The following is a 13,883-nucleotide window of genomic DNA, read 5'->3' on the forward strand; positions in this document are numbered from 1 at the left end:
CACACACTTAACCACTACACTAAACTGACTCTCCACCACCTCCAAATGAGCAACAGTGGCCTTTACAGCCAGCCTCCTTGCCCTGACCTGGATAGCCCAGGCTAGTCTGGTCTCTTCCAGTTTCTGAAGCTAAGCAGGGCCGGCCGTGGCTAGTACTTGGATGAGAGACCACCAAGGAAGCCCAGGGTTGCTGCGCAGAGGCAGGCAATGACAAGTTCCCAGTTATTGACTCATGACGCTGACTGAGGGGTTTTTTCTCCTCATGCTCTATTCCAGTGGTGGCCAACGGTAGCTCTCCAGATGTTTTTTGCCTACAACTCCCATCAGCCCCAGCCATTGGCCATGCTGGCTGGGGCTGATGGGAGTTGTAGGCAAAAATATCTGGAGAGCTACCGTTGGCCACCCCTGCTCTATTCGGCTCCATTCCTCGTCTCCTTGGTCAGACTCAGTTTCTCCCCATCCCTGGAACATGGGCCTGCTGTGTTTAAACCCCCCAATCTCACACCTGGAGCTGGCCTCTCCTTCAAGTAACCCCGACTGGTTTCAGCACCTCACAAGCGCCTGTTTCTACTGTGAGATGGGCCGGCTCTAGACTGTCTGGCGCCCTAAGCAAGGCTAACTCCTGGTGTCCCCCCCCCCGCACTGATGATGTCACTGAGCCACATAGGGGGCATCCAATTCAGTGTCCCTAGGACAGTGGCCCCTAACCTTTTTTGGCACCAGGGACCGGTTTCACGGAAGACAATTTTTCCACGGACCGGTGGGGGAGGCGGCACTGGGGCTTTTGCCACCCCAGGCTGCCCCCCACCCATGCCACATCCTTGCCCCAATGGGGGGTCTTTAAATGGGGGAGAGAGTGGGGTTGTTTCTGCCTCCCCCTCCCATTGAAAGGCCCCTACCGATCAGCTGATCAGTGGAGGTCTATAAATGAGGGGTAGGCTACGGTCACAGCAGTGTTGCTCCTTCTGCCTGTCTGGGACCAGGGTGGATGCAAGAGGTGGTGTGGCCTCATTCCGAGGCCTTGGAGCAACGCCATGCCACCTCTTTAGTCCGGGGCTGCTCTGGCTCACTCCGTGGTCCGGTTGCTAGCAGGCCATGGCCCGGTACCGGTCCACGGTCCAGTGGTTGGGGACCCCTGCCCTAGAAGACCGGCACCCTAGGCCATTGCCTAGTTTAGCCAGCACAGGTGGAGACTCCAACTTGGGGCTTCATTTGCAGACACATGTTTGTGATTCTGGGCTGTAAGGAGGGCGCTTAGTTCTAGCCCTGGGCCTCAGCTTGGGGGTGGTGACATGGCCTGCTGTGACTGACATGGCAAGAGAGGAAGGAAGGACTCCAAGCTTCTGTCCTGCCTGCACTGGTGCTTTCGACCTGGTCTGCACCCACATGTTAACGATTTAAGAAAAAGCACGGCGTTGGCCCTGTGTCTCTTGGCTCGTAAGGGCCTGGAGGAGTTTTGGCAGCTGTAACTCATCACTATTGTTTGGTCAGATGTCGTTGAGAATAGACAGGTGCAGCTAATGCTGCCTGCGTTGACAGGGCACAGTGTAGGGTTAGCAGGGACTGGAAGGCAGTGGTGGAATCTGAAGAGGGAGCTGTTATTTCCCCTTCATCAAGAAGGCTAAGGGGAGACATGATATAGAGGTCTAAATTATGCTTGGGGTGGACAGAGAAAGCTTTTTTTCTCCCTTGCCCATAACTTGGGGCCCCCAACAAAGTTATTAGCAAACAGGTTCAAGAATACAGGAAACAATTTTTAACATGATGAGTGATCAAGCTATGTTCACTGCCAGATGCGGGGGAGAACATAAGAGAAGCCATGTTGGATCAGGCCAATGGCCCATCCAGTCCAACACTCTGTGTCACACAGTGGCCAATATATGTGTGTGTGTATATATCTACACACACACACACAGATACATACATACACACACACACACACACACATACACACACATATATATACTGTGGCTAACAGCCACTGATGGACCTCTGCTCCATATTCTTATCCAATCCCCTCTTAAAGCTGTCTATGCTTGTAACCGCCACCACCTCCTGTGGCAGTGATTTCCATGCGTTAATCACCCTTTGGGTGAAGAAGTACTTCCTTTTATCCGTTTTAACCTGATTGCTCAGCAATTCGTTTAAATGCCCAAGAGTTCTTGTATTGTGAGAAAGGGAGAAAAGTACTTCTTTCCCCACTTTCTCCATCCCATGCATAATCTTGTAAACCTCTATCATGAGGAAGAGGAGGAGGAAATTGGATTTGTACCCCACCTTTCACTACCCAAAGGAGACTCAAAGTGGCTTACAATCTCCTTTCCCTCTCCACAACAGACACCCTGTGAGCTATGTGTCCTCTTAGCTGAGTTAGCGTGAGCTAGCTCAGAGATTTTTAGCCTCCAGCTCACACATTTTTGTCTTAGCTCAGGAAGGATGAGCTCAAAGCACAATAATTTATGCAGCAGCTCACAACTGTAGCTCTCAAAGTGGAATTTTTGCTCACAAGACTCTGCAGCTTAGAGGAAACATTGCCTGTGAGGTAGCTGGACCTGAGAGAGCTCTAACAGAAACTGCTCTTGAGAGGAACAGCTCTGTGAGAACTTGTGACTGACTCAAGGTCACATCAGCGGGCGCATGTGGAAGAGTGGGGACTCAAACCCGGTTCTCCCAGATAAGAGTCCACACACTTAACCACTGCACCAAACTGTACTGATGGTCACAGGCATAGATGGCTTTGAAAGGGGTTAGACAGATTCACGGAGGAGAAGTCTTGTCAGTGGCTACTAGCCATGGTGATTGAAGGGAAATGATTCATGCAGAGACAGCAAAACCTCTGGAAACCAGCGCTGGGAGGTAACACCAAAGGCAGGCCTTGGCCTCTATGCCCTTTTGCTGGCCCTGCAGGGCAACTGGTTGGCTGCTGTGTGATAAAGAATGCTGCACTAGATGGGCCATCAGTCTAACCAAGCATGCTTTACTTATGGTCTTCCCTTCTGCACCTTTATAGTGAGGATGTCAGTTATCAGAAGAGCCATGTTGGATCAGACCAGTAGTCCATCTTGTCCAGCAACCTGACTCACATCCCTTTGGATGGCTGTGCTCTGTTTTCTTGCCAGTCTGAGCCGTGGCCTACAGTGCTTGAGCGGCCAGGGAGGGGAGTTAAGGAAAGTGACTCCAGTTTCAATGTCTGGCAGGTAGTTCAGCCAAACCAACTTCTACTGTTCCAACGGCTGCCCCTTTCCCAAACCATGCCCAGCATTTTTGAGAGTACTGAACGTAGGTCCATATATCACTCTTCCAGAGCAGTACGGCAGACGCACTGCACGAGAACGACCTGGATGCCAAAAGAGAGTGGGGGAAGAAAGATGCAGGGAATGTTCTCCCTCTTTTTAGCTTCAGCCCCCAGAACAGCAGAAATTAAACACTGGCAGCAGTTAGAAATGTATAGGGGGGGACATTCAGTCAGCCAGGACCGGATCTACATTTTTTGGAGGGGGGGCAAAATTTAAAAATGACGCCCTCTTATGGGCTCATTCTATCTTATGGGCCCATAGAATAGAATGGACTCTATACCTAATTTGGTGCCCCCACTCTGTCGGTGCCCGGGGCGAGCACCCCCCTATCCCTCTCTAGATATGGCCCTGTAGCCAGCTGGGGTTGTTAGTGAGGTTCAGCAGAAGCCAATGGCTAAGGAAGAGAAGTTGCAACTAATGGCTTTCGAAGAAGAAGATGATATCGGATTTATATCCTGCCCTGCACTCTGAATCTCAGAGTCTCAGAGCGGCTTACAATCTCCTTTACTTTCCTCCCCCACAACACACACTCTATAAGGTAGATGGGGCTGAGAGAGCTCTCACAGAAGCTGCCTTTCAAGGACAACTCCTGTGAGAGCTATGGCTGACCCAAGGCCATTCCAGCAGCTGCAAGTGGAGGAGTGGGGAATCAAACCCGGTTCTCCCAGATAAGAGTCTGCACACTTCACCACTACACCAAACTGGCTGTATACCTAGTTTGGACAGCTCCATCACAGCCCCTTTCTATGAGCAGGGCAGCTGCAGACGGAGGGGTGGGGGGCTGTCCCCAGAGGTAGCATCACTGACCATATTTCTGCCTCTTCTTCCCAAGTTTGGCAATTCATGCTTCAAACAGAATGGTCGCGGGGCACAGAGGCATGATGCATGGCTGGGGGGAGGGGAAGAGGGGAGGTAAAAGGAGAGGGGAAATCTTCTCCCTTTTTGGTCTAATACTTTCTCTGCAAAAAAAGAGGGTTTATTTTTTACATGTTCCCCTTATTGCAATGTGTATGCAAGTCCCTTGCCAGAAATCCTATTTCCAATTAGCATAAAAGTTGCTTATTTCACAAATGTTACACCATGCTTAAATAAACCTTTGTAGGATGGAAAAACTTGCTACTGCACTCCGTATGTGTAAAAAGGCCCCCTTCTCCACCTGCTGCATAAAGAAATTATTTGGCGGTAGAAAGGTTTGGAGATTCAGTCTTTTCTGGTCAGGTACACAAATGCCTTTCCGGACACCTCCCCGTTCCACCACCCGCTCTCCAAATGCATGAAAGAGAAACGCAGACCTGGTCCCCCACTGCTACAAACCCCCATTAATCATGTTTCTTCCTCTTCTTTATTCCACTTATCCCTATTCCCTAGCCTTTGGTGTGAACCATATTGACACTGAAGAGCAGCCAGGGAACTGGAAGTCGACTCGCCACAGTCAACGTCCTACAGAAAACGTCCCCTCTTCTTTCCTTCTCTTTCAGAACCGGTGACAACTGAAAAAGGGGAGGAGGCCGCTTTCGACTTTCTGAAGAGAATATTATCTTTCTTCTCCAGCACTCCTTCATGCGGCTCTTCCTGTCTCTCTGGCGCGCTCTCTCTCTCTCAATTTCTTTTATGAAGATGTAGATGTTAGCTGACCTGTGGGTAGCACCAGTTACATTTGGCTGCGAGCCCACCTTCCAGATTCAGCACAAAAGGGACCTGCTGCAGGCTTCAGCAGTCTCTCTCTCACACACTATAGATATATGTCTATGTGCATAAGTGGGATTTGACAGTGTCCTCGTCCGTCTTTTCCTCTTCCCCCTGCACTCCGTGGCACCAATTCAAACTGCGGCAGAATTGACAAATCTATTTGGCATTCTCGATTCAACTGTTTCAGCTTGAGCCACGAGGAGTGCTGCACTGACATACCACCAGGGCTTTTTTGGTACAAAAAGCCCAGCAGGAACTCATTTGCATATCAGGCCACACCCCCTGACACCACCATTGTTCCACCCAGAGTTTTTTGTAGGGGAAAAAACCCCAGTGGGAACTCATTTGCATATCAGGCCACACCTCCTGACACCACCATTGTTCCACCCAGGGTTTTTTGTAGAAAAAGCCCAGCAGGAACTCATTTGCATATCATGCCACATCCCCTGACATCACCATTGTTCCATCCAGGGTTTTTTTGTAGAAAAGGCCCAGCAGGGACTCATTTGCATATCAGGCCACAGCCCCTGAAACCACCATTATTCCACCCAGGGGTTTTTTTGTAGAAAAAGCCCAGCGGGAACTCATTTGCATATCACGCCACACCCCCTGTCACCACCATTGTTCAACCCAGGTTTTTTTGTAGAAAAAGCCCAGCAGGGACTCATTTGCATATTAGGCCACACCCCCTGACATTTGTCTTAGCTCAGGAAAAATGGCCCCAGAGCAAAATTTATGCAGTAGCTCACAGCTTTAATGCTAGTAGCTCACCAAGTAGAATTTTTGCTCACAAGACTCTGCATCTTAGAGGGAACATTGAACATATATGAACATATGAAGCTGCCTTCTACTGAATCAGACCCTGGGTCCATCAAAGTCTTCTCAGACTGGCAGCGGCTCTCCAGGGTCTCAAGCTGAGGATTTTCACGCCTACTTGCCTGGACCCTTTTTGGAGATGCCAGGGATTGAACCTGGGACCTTCTGCTTACCAAGCAGTTGCTCTACTACTGAGCCACCGTCCCTCCCCTGTTTACCTATGATGGCTCATTGGGATATCCATATTTAGAGGTAAGTTTGAATTGCGTAGGAGGTTTCTGGTTCCTGTGCCCTTGTGCCTTCTGAGACAGCTGGGTCAGACACTGTGGGAAACCAGATACTGAACTAAGTTGACCATTGGTCTGATCCTGCACGGCTCATCCTTATGTTCTTTTCCTGCAGCTGCTGAACCACCTGACTCCTCACTGGAAAGGGGGAACAAATGAGCTTGCTCTTTTGTAGATGCTTAGTTCTGTCTCTGTTTGTATCTTCTCCCCAACTACGCTTTTGCTGGTGGACCCATCCTGGCTCCAACCAGGTTTTCCTTAGGCAAGAGAGCAGGAAGCCATTGAGGCTTTTTTTCACCTAAGCCTTTAACCAAGGGTTTTAAAGCTTTCTTGGTGTTTTTTGCTGTCGTGCTTTCAGGTGGATTTTTAATACCTTTTTTATTGTTTCTTCGCTCTTTTTTATACATGTTTCACCTTGCCAACCTGTATGTCCTAAGAGAGATTTTTTTAAAAAAAATAATAAACACGGTAGGAGGAAGTAACATCAAGTTGTGGCCAATTTAAGAACATAAGAGAAACCATGTTGGATTAGGCCAGTGGCCCTGACAGTCCAACATTCTGTGTCACACAGTGGCCCAAACCTAGGTGTCATCAGGAGGTCCACCAGCATGGTCAGAACTCCAGAAGCCCTCCCATTGTTGCCCCCCCCCCGCCAAGCACCAAAAATACAGAGCATCACTGCCCCAGACATAAGAGAAGCCATGTTGGATCAGGCCAATGGCCCATCCAATCCAACACTCTGTCACACAGTGGCCAAAACACTAGGTGCCTTCAGAAGGTCCACCAGTGGAGCAGGGTGACCCTGTACAGTTTTCAAGGCAAGAGGTGGTTTGCCATTGCCTGACTGCCCATAGCTACCCTGGACTTTGTTGATGGTCTCCCATCCAATACTAACCAGGGCCAACCCTGCTTAGCTTCTGAGATCCAAGAATGAAGCTAGCCTGGGCTATCCAGGACCATAAAAATGGTGGAAAGGACCATTATTCCACTCACGTTCACTACTTCACCCATCTCTTCACCTTTCCTTCAGCATGTCAGAGGCAAACACGAGAGTCCCACCTTTGAGATCGAATGTCTAGCTTTGCCCACAGGTTCACATAAAATAGGCAAAAATTTTGTTGGCAGGGGAAACTCTTGAGGACAAATAACTAGCTGCTTTGTATCCCCACGGGGGTGATAGGTGGGTATATACAAAGTAAATAAAATAAATACAACAAAAATTATCTTTGTGGATCATCTTTCCATATAACAAATGAAGTTGTGCGGCTGCGATAAAGCAGCATTATAAAAGTATTGACTCATTTGCTATTGCAAGCTACACCTGCCCAAGAGAGCGGCTCGTTGACTACCGTGTCAAAATGGGTACGAAGAAGATAGCCAGATGTGACAAGAAAAGCCTTATCAAAATCCACCTCACTTCTCGGTTTGCTGCAAATGGCAAATTTCCTAAAAGTGACAAACCCCCGTGTAATTTATGGTCTTTTTCTTCCGGAGCATGATTTTAACTATTCCCCAGATCCATGAGCACTGCAGATACAATCTCACATGAATCATCTCCCCCTGCTGGAAACTGAAACTTGGCTCCGATTCAACAAAAAAAAACATTGCTCAGGATTTTCTTTTTTTATCTTTAGAGGTCTAGGTTGAGAAATACTTGGGCCTCCTATGTGTAACTAAGACAAAACAGAGACAGGCGGGGTCAACAGGTGGTGGTTCTCTCAGCCATCGAAGATGGGCGTCCAAAGAGTGTGAGGAAGACCAGGTTTACCTCAGCTGGTTGTGAGAAACAAAACAAAACTGAAAACCAATACCCAAAATGGACTGGAACCCCGGGGAAAACTTCCCCTTTAAAATGAGGGAAGAGAGAACAATGAACTTTTGAAGGAAAGTGGGATAAAAATGTGACAGATAGATGCTGGCTGGACCTCTTTAAGAAGACCAATCTCTCATCTTGAGAAATGCGCTGTTTCCTCTTCCTTGTCTGTGCTGCCATTTCTCCAAAAGCCCATAGGCAGGAAGAGAGTTTTTGATATTTTAACCTCTTACTCCTGGGGAGAAACAATATGCAATTATATAAGAGGAGGGTGGCCATAGCTCAGGGGTAGAGCATTTGCTTGGCATGCAGAAAGTCCCAGGTTCAATCCCTGGCATCTCCAGTTTAAAAGGATCTGGCAACCATGGATGAGAAAGACCTCTGCCTGAGACCTTGGAGAGCTGCTGCCATTCAAAGCACACAATACAGTACACAATACAGACCTCAATGAACCAATGGTCTCATTTAGTATATGCAGGGGTAGAAATCTAGCAGGAGTTCCTTTGCATATTAGGCCACACACCTTTGATGTAGCCAATCCTCCAAGAGCTTACAAGGGCCTTTTTTTGTAAGCTCTTGGAAGATTGGCTACCTTGGGGGTGAGTGGCCTAATATGCAAAGGAGCTCCTGCTAGAATTCCACCCCTGAGCATATGGCAGATATATGTGTTCCCATAGCAATGAACAGAACACTTTCTTACCATGCTCCCAAAGTCCCACCTCTAGATACAAACTGGGCATAGGGTTGCCAAGTCCTGATTAAGACATTAATGGAGACTTGAGGCTAAAGCCCAGGGAAAGCAGGCTTTGGGAACAGAGAAGGGACCTCAGTGGGTGTGAACGCCATAAATGCCACCCTCCAAAGTAGCTATTTCCTCCAGAAGAACTGATTGCTGTATTCTGGAGATCAGTTGTATTACCGGGAGATCTCCAGCCCCCCACCCCGGAGGCTGTCAACCCTAACTAGGGTGAGAGGGCAGCCCGGCAAATGCTGGATTGCAACACAGCTATTCGCTACCCCTTCCTCCCTGAAGACTTCAAGGACTGAGAGGAATGAAAGAGGAAGCTGAACCTCCGGTATCGACTGCCAAAGCCTTCTTCTTGGACGCCTAGAAAGAAAGATGAAGACATCACCCCGCCTGGCCAGCAGCTGTCGCCTCGTTCTGGGTTCGCTTCCACCGGTTTTCCTCCTCCCCCCCACCCACTCGGATGCGAGGCAGTTTGAGAATCCCCGTTCCACAGTATTCTGCAGCAGAGCACGCAGGGTCAGTCCAGAAAGGCCTTCCTGCAGAAAGTGACGTTGAGTGACAGCTGCCTCCCTTTCCCAAGAGCGATCACGGCTTTATTATTTGCAGCTGTGCTCCATACGGCCAAGCCCGCTCTCACGCACACCTGCCCGGAGCACGGAACGAGTGCCCCTCTCCCCCTTTATTTATTTGTTTTATTTATATCCCGCCCTCCCCACCAAGCAGCCCTGTGGCGCAGAGTGGTAAAGCTGCAGTACTGCAGTCCTAAGCTCTGCTCACAACCTGAGTTCAAACCCCGGTGGAAGCTGGGTTTTCAGGTAGCCGGCTCGAGGTTGACTCAGCCTTCCATCCTTCCAAGGTCGGTAAAATGAGTACCCAGCTTTGCTGGGGATAAAGTGTAGATGACTGGGGAAGGCAATGGCAAACCACCCGGTAAAAAGTCTGCCCTGAAAACGTTGTGAAAGCAACGTCAACCCCGACTCGGAAATGACTGGCACTTGCACAAGGGACCTTTCCTTTCCTCCCCACCAAAGGCAGGCTCAGGGCAGCTCACAAATGAAGGGTCGACACAGACACATTAGTGTGACCGATACAATAAACAGCAATAAAAACATAAAAACCATTTAAAACATTTGCATGTGCTGCTATCATAATTTCAGGCAGCGATTTAAATTCTGGTGGTCAGCTATACTCAGAGGTCTCAGGATTGCCATAGCGCAGTGAAGTAGGCCATTGGTGGTGTTCTTATGGGCCAGTCCCATTGCTGCAGATGTTACCATTCAAGCAAATACCTGGTGGAAGAATGTTGTTTTGCAGGCTCTGCGGAACTATAAGAGCTCTCACAGGGCCCTAACCTCCTCCGGTAGCTCATTCAAATCAAATCAAATCAAATCAAATTTTATTCTTATATCCCGCCCTCCCCTGCCAAAAGGCGGGCTCAGGGCGGCTCACAGACATGGCAAGCCATGATTTAGTTAAAACAGATACACAATGATTTAAATGGTACAGTTATAAATTAATTAAAGTTTAAAAATAGAAAATAGAAAAATAGATAGAAATAGGTGCTATACTTCTATCGGTCACAATTTACGCATTTCCACCAGCTAGGGGCAGCAACGGAAAAGGCCCTGACTGTCGTTTTGAGCTTCACTTCTCTGATGCTGGGAACTGTCAACAGGTTTTGAGACCCGGACCGAAGTGCTCGCTGGGGCATGTGCAGGGAAAGGCAGTCCCTAAAATATGCAGGACCCTGGCTATATAGGGCACACACTAAGTGTTTTGAGGTTCAGGGATCGGCAAGGGTCAACACAGCTGTATTTGTAGACAACACAATGTAAACGGGGCCACAGAGGAGAGACTAAGCCACAACAAAAAGAAAAAAACTCTCTGTGTAAAATGCAATTTTAACTTGTTGTGAATAATAAGTATCAAAATACAAAACGAATATTATCAGTACATCTCACCAAGTTAAAACCACATAAGTTACTCAGTGCTCCTACTGCCCTTTTGTGGCTGAAAGCCGCTAAATGACATTCAGTCCAGTATTAAAAGTAGGTGGTCCAACGGAGAACCGGTCCGCTTTGCAAGCTGTTTCAGATCCCAAATCCTTCTTCTAGGGACCATTCTTATGAGTATTGTACAGTTTTCCAGGTCCAGTAGTGCTAAATGAATTCCTAGCTTTCTCTAATCAGCACACACAATCACGGGAACACCATAGTAAGTACTATCCTTATCAGCAATGCAGGCGTCCCTGGGACCACCTACTTTTAACACCGGACTGAATGCAATTTAGTGGCTTTCAGCCACATAAGGGCAGTAGGAGCACTGAGTAACTTATGAGGTTTTAACTTGGTGAGATGGACTGACAATATTCGTTTTGTATTTTGATGCTTATTATTCACAACAAGTTAAAGTTGCATTTTACACAGAGAGTTTTTTTTCTTTTTGTTGTATTTGCAGACAAAGCAGGCGCAAGCACGGAGCACTCAATGCATCACTGCCAACCGGCGCTGCGGCTACAGATCCCCCCTATCCACGACACACCAAATTGCACCTCATTCTTTATCGTTGGGTTTTATTCTCTAGGACATTGTGATCTCCACTCAGGGTTTGTGCCCTTTCATTTTCCAAGCCTCAATAACTCCTGAACTGCAGTTTTGTGATTGTTAACCCAGCATGAAGATGGGGCTCGGGCCATAAATGTTCAATGAATCTTGTACGGGGCGGGGGGGGGGACACGATTGGGCTGCAAAAGCATTTCCTCCTCCTGCATTTGCAGTCGAGAAACATATTGAGGGCGCTCTGCTGAGAGGGAGGCACAATAGCGGCCAGGTTTTCCAAGGAACGCAGGTTTACTCATCTCTCAAGAGATAAGGTTTGAGGTTTATTGGATCTATATCCCGCCCTCCCCGCCAAAGCAGGCTCAGGGCGGCTCACAACCAGCAAAATAAGAACAATTTAACAATAAAACAAGTTAAACAATCAAAATGGTTAAGAACAATTAAAAACAGCCTGGTGCTAATTGTATCTGATGTTTTCTCGCTTCGGATGGCGTTCGGGCTATATTCAATGTATCTCAGTCACCCCGTATCAGTCCTCCAATGTCAAATTAAAGGCCTGCTGGAATAGAGTGGTCTTACACGCCTTGCGGAACTGGGCGAATGTCCCACAAGGCCCTAGCTTCTTCCAGCACTTGAATCCACCAATAGGGGGCAACAATCGAGAAGGCCCGCTGTCTGGTGGACTGTAGTCTAGCCTCCCTCAGCCTGAGGATTGCTAATAGATGACTCAGGGAGAAAAGACTTGAAGTTTTGCTTCTTGGCAGTGAACCACATTGACAACCACCAAAAAAAGCACCCCACAATCTGCTTTATTATGGGCTCCAGTTGAGTTAAAGCCTTCCACTCCACCATCAATGCAATCTTTTGCAGACTAGAATTTGGTCTGGGAAAGAGGGAAGAGAGGTGGGGAGAAAACAGTCACTTACTTTATGGTTTTTGCCATGCCGATACATCATCCAGTCCTCCCCATTTGTGCTGACTTCCAGCTTGTACGACCGGATGTAGTAGCCATTTTGTGTTTCTCGAGAGATGGCGCCCTGGGTGGCAATGGCGGTCAGCACTGTCAGGAAGCGAAGGTCCACCTGGAAGGGGAGCAAAAGCACACGCTCTAGAATGGGAAGTGGAATTATGGGTTTTTAAAAAAAGGATTATCCCCTTTTACTTTATACGTTGAATGTACTTTCACAGACGTTTTGCTCGAAGCATCTTCCAAACCCAACCAGGGTGCAGACCAAAGATGCTGAGCACCAAGAAGCCACCCACCGCAGCGTGAGACAACTACATCGCTCCATTTCCCCTCCAGCTGACCCATGGTGGGTCTCCAATCCTCACTGCTGTACATGGTATCAAAACCATTGTGTGGGAGGCTAAAGGCGTTCTGTGAGATTGGTACATTGAGCTGCTTCGGGAAAGGGCCATCTGAAAGCAAAGCTGAGGATTGGGGTGCCCAGCTGGTAGGAATTAGCACAACAGTGTTTCATTTGCGGCAGATCGCCGTGTCGCAGCTGTAGCTTTTGCCACTGGCCACGCTCAGCGTTGCCTCTCCCGTCTAAGCTCCGTTCCAGTGTAAGAACTTAATAGGATCAATTTCCAGACCAGCCGAGTTAACGTTCCTAGATGTGGCAGCAGTGTGAGCCATAGAAGGAAATGTTTTCGAGGCTGCCTGGTTTTGTTACAGTTTTCGTAAACGGAGGGAGGGCGGCATGTTTTGGAATTACTCACTTCCCTCTCTTGCTTTGCCTCCCCGGACCACGCGGCAAACCTTTCTGGGATAAAATCTTTATGAAGCTTTTCTTGCAAAAATGCTTAACGCGACTGATTCCCAGCCTCCCTCGCAAACTGTAATAATATTTTTTAAAATAATAATTGTTATGCACTGGAATGGAAGTAATTGTAGCATAAGCAAGGCCGTGTATCCCTTCACTAGTATGCCATTAATCATATAGAGCTGAACCCCTGATGTTTCACTAAGTCAATTGCAGGTAAATGCCAAGGGTTTCAGTAGTGTGCTATGGCAGGGGGAAATATAGTCTCTAATTCAGGCAGGATATCTATTAGTATACAATTCAGAGAGAGAGAGAGAGAGAGAGAGAGAGAGAGAGAGAGAGAGAGAAAGTAACCCTGAGCTGAATAAAGGAGTTCAAAACTTTACCCCCTGGCAGTGAAGTCAAATAGCCTAATGCACACAATCAAAATAACACAGCCTTCACCAAAAAGAAGGTTCTGTGCTGACTGCAGTGAAACAGAAGCCAGGGGTCATTTCGTAGAAAAAGAGGTGGTGGAGCTCATTAGCGCAACTTATTTACATAACTCATTTGCATATGCCACACACTCCTGGCATCACTGGAAGGTGTACTAAATTAGATCAGCTCAGCATCCACCTCAAAATGCTTCTTGAATTATAATTGTCATGATAAAACCTTACTCCCGTCATACTCCCAACCTTACTCCTATCATACTTTCTCCTATGTAGCCACAGTGGCATGAGGAAGATTTCCATCTGTCTGCTTTAGATGTTTTGGTTAAGAACATAAGAGAAGCCATGTTGGATCAGGCCAATGGCCCATCCAGTCCAACACTCTGTGTCACACAGTGGCCAAAAATTTATATATATATATACACACACACACACACACACACACATATATATATACACACACTGTGGCTAATAGCCAC

At 47.8% G+C, this 13,883-nt stretch overlaps 1 protein-coding gene across 2 annotated transcripts in view; it reads right to left on the reverse strand.

Moving 5' to 3' along the window:
- Positions 1-13,883, reverse strand: part of NRP2 (neuropilin 2) — a 312,308-nt gene that overhangs the window by 149,510 nt on the left and 148,915 nt on the right. For both annotated transcript variants that reach the window (XM_060256874.1, XM_060256875.1), the window contains exon 7: positions 12,134-12,289. In XM_060256874.1, coding sequence (XP_060112857.1) covers positions 12,134-12,289 — 156 coding nt within the window. The remainder of the gene's footprint in view (positions 1-12,133; positions 12,290-13,883) is intronic.

The sequence above is a fragment of the Heteronotia binoei genome, chromosome 16, assembly GCF_032191835.1.
Source record: "Heteronotia binoei isolate CCM8104 ecotype False Entrance Well chromosome 16, APGP_CSIRO_Hbin_v1, whole genome shotgun sequence".
Lineage (NCBI taxonomy): Eukaryota > Metazoa > Chordata > Lepidosauria > Squamata > Gekkonidae > Heteronotia > Heteronotia binoei.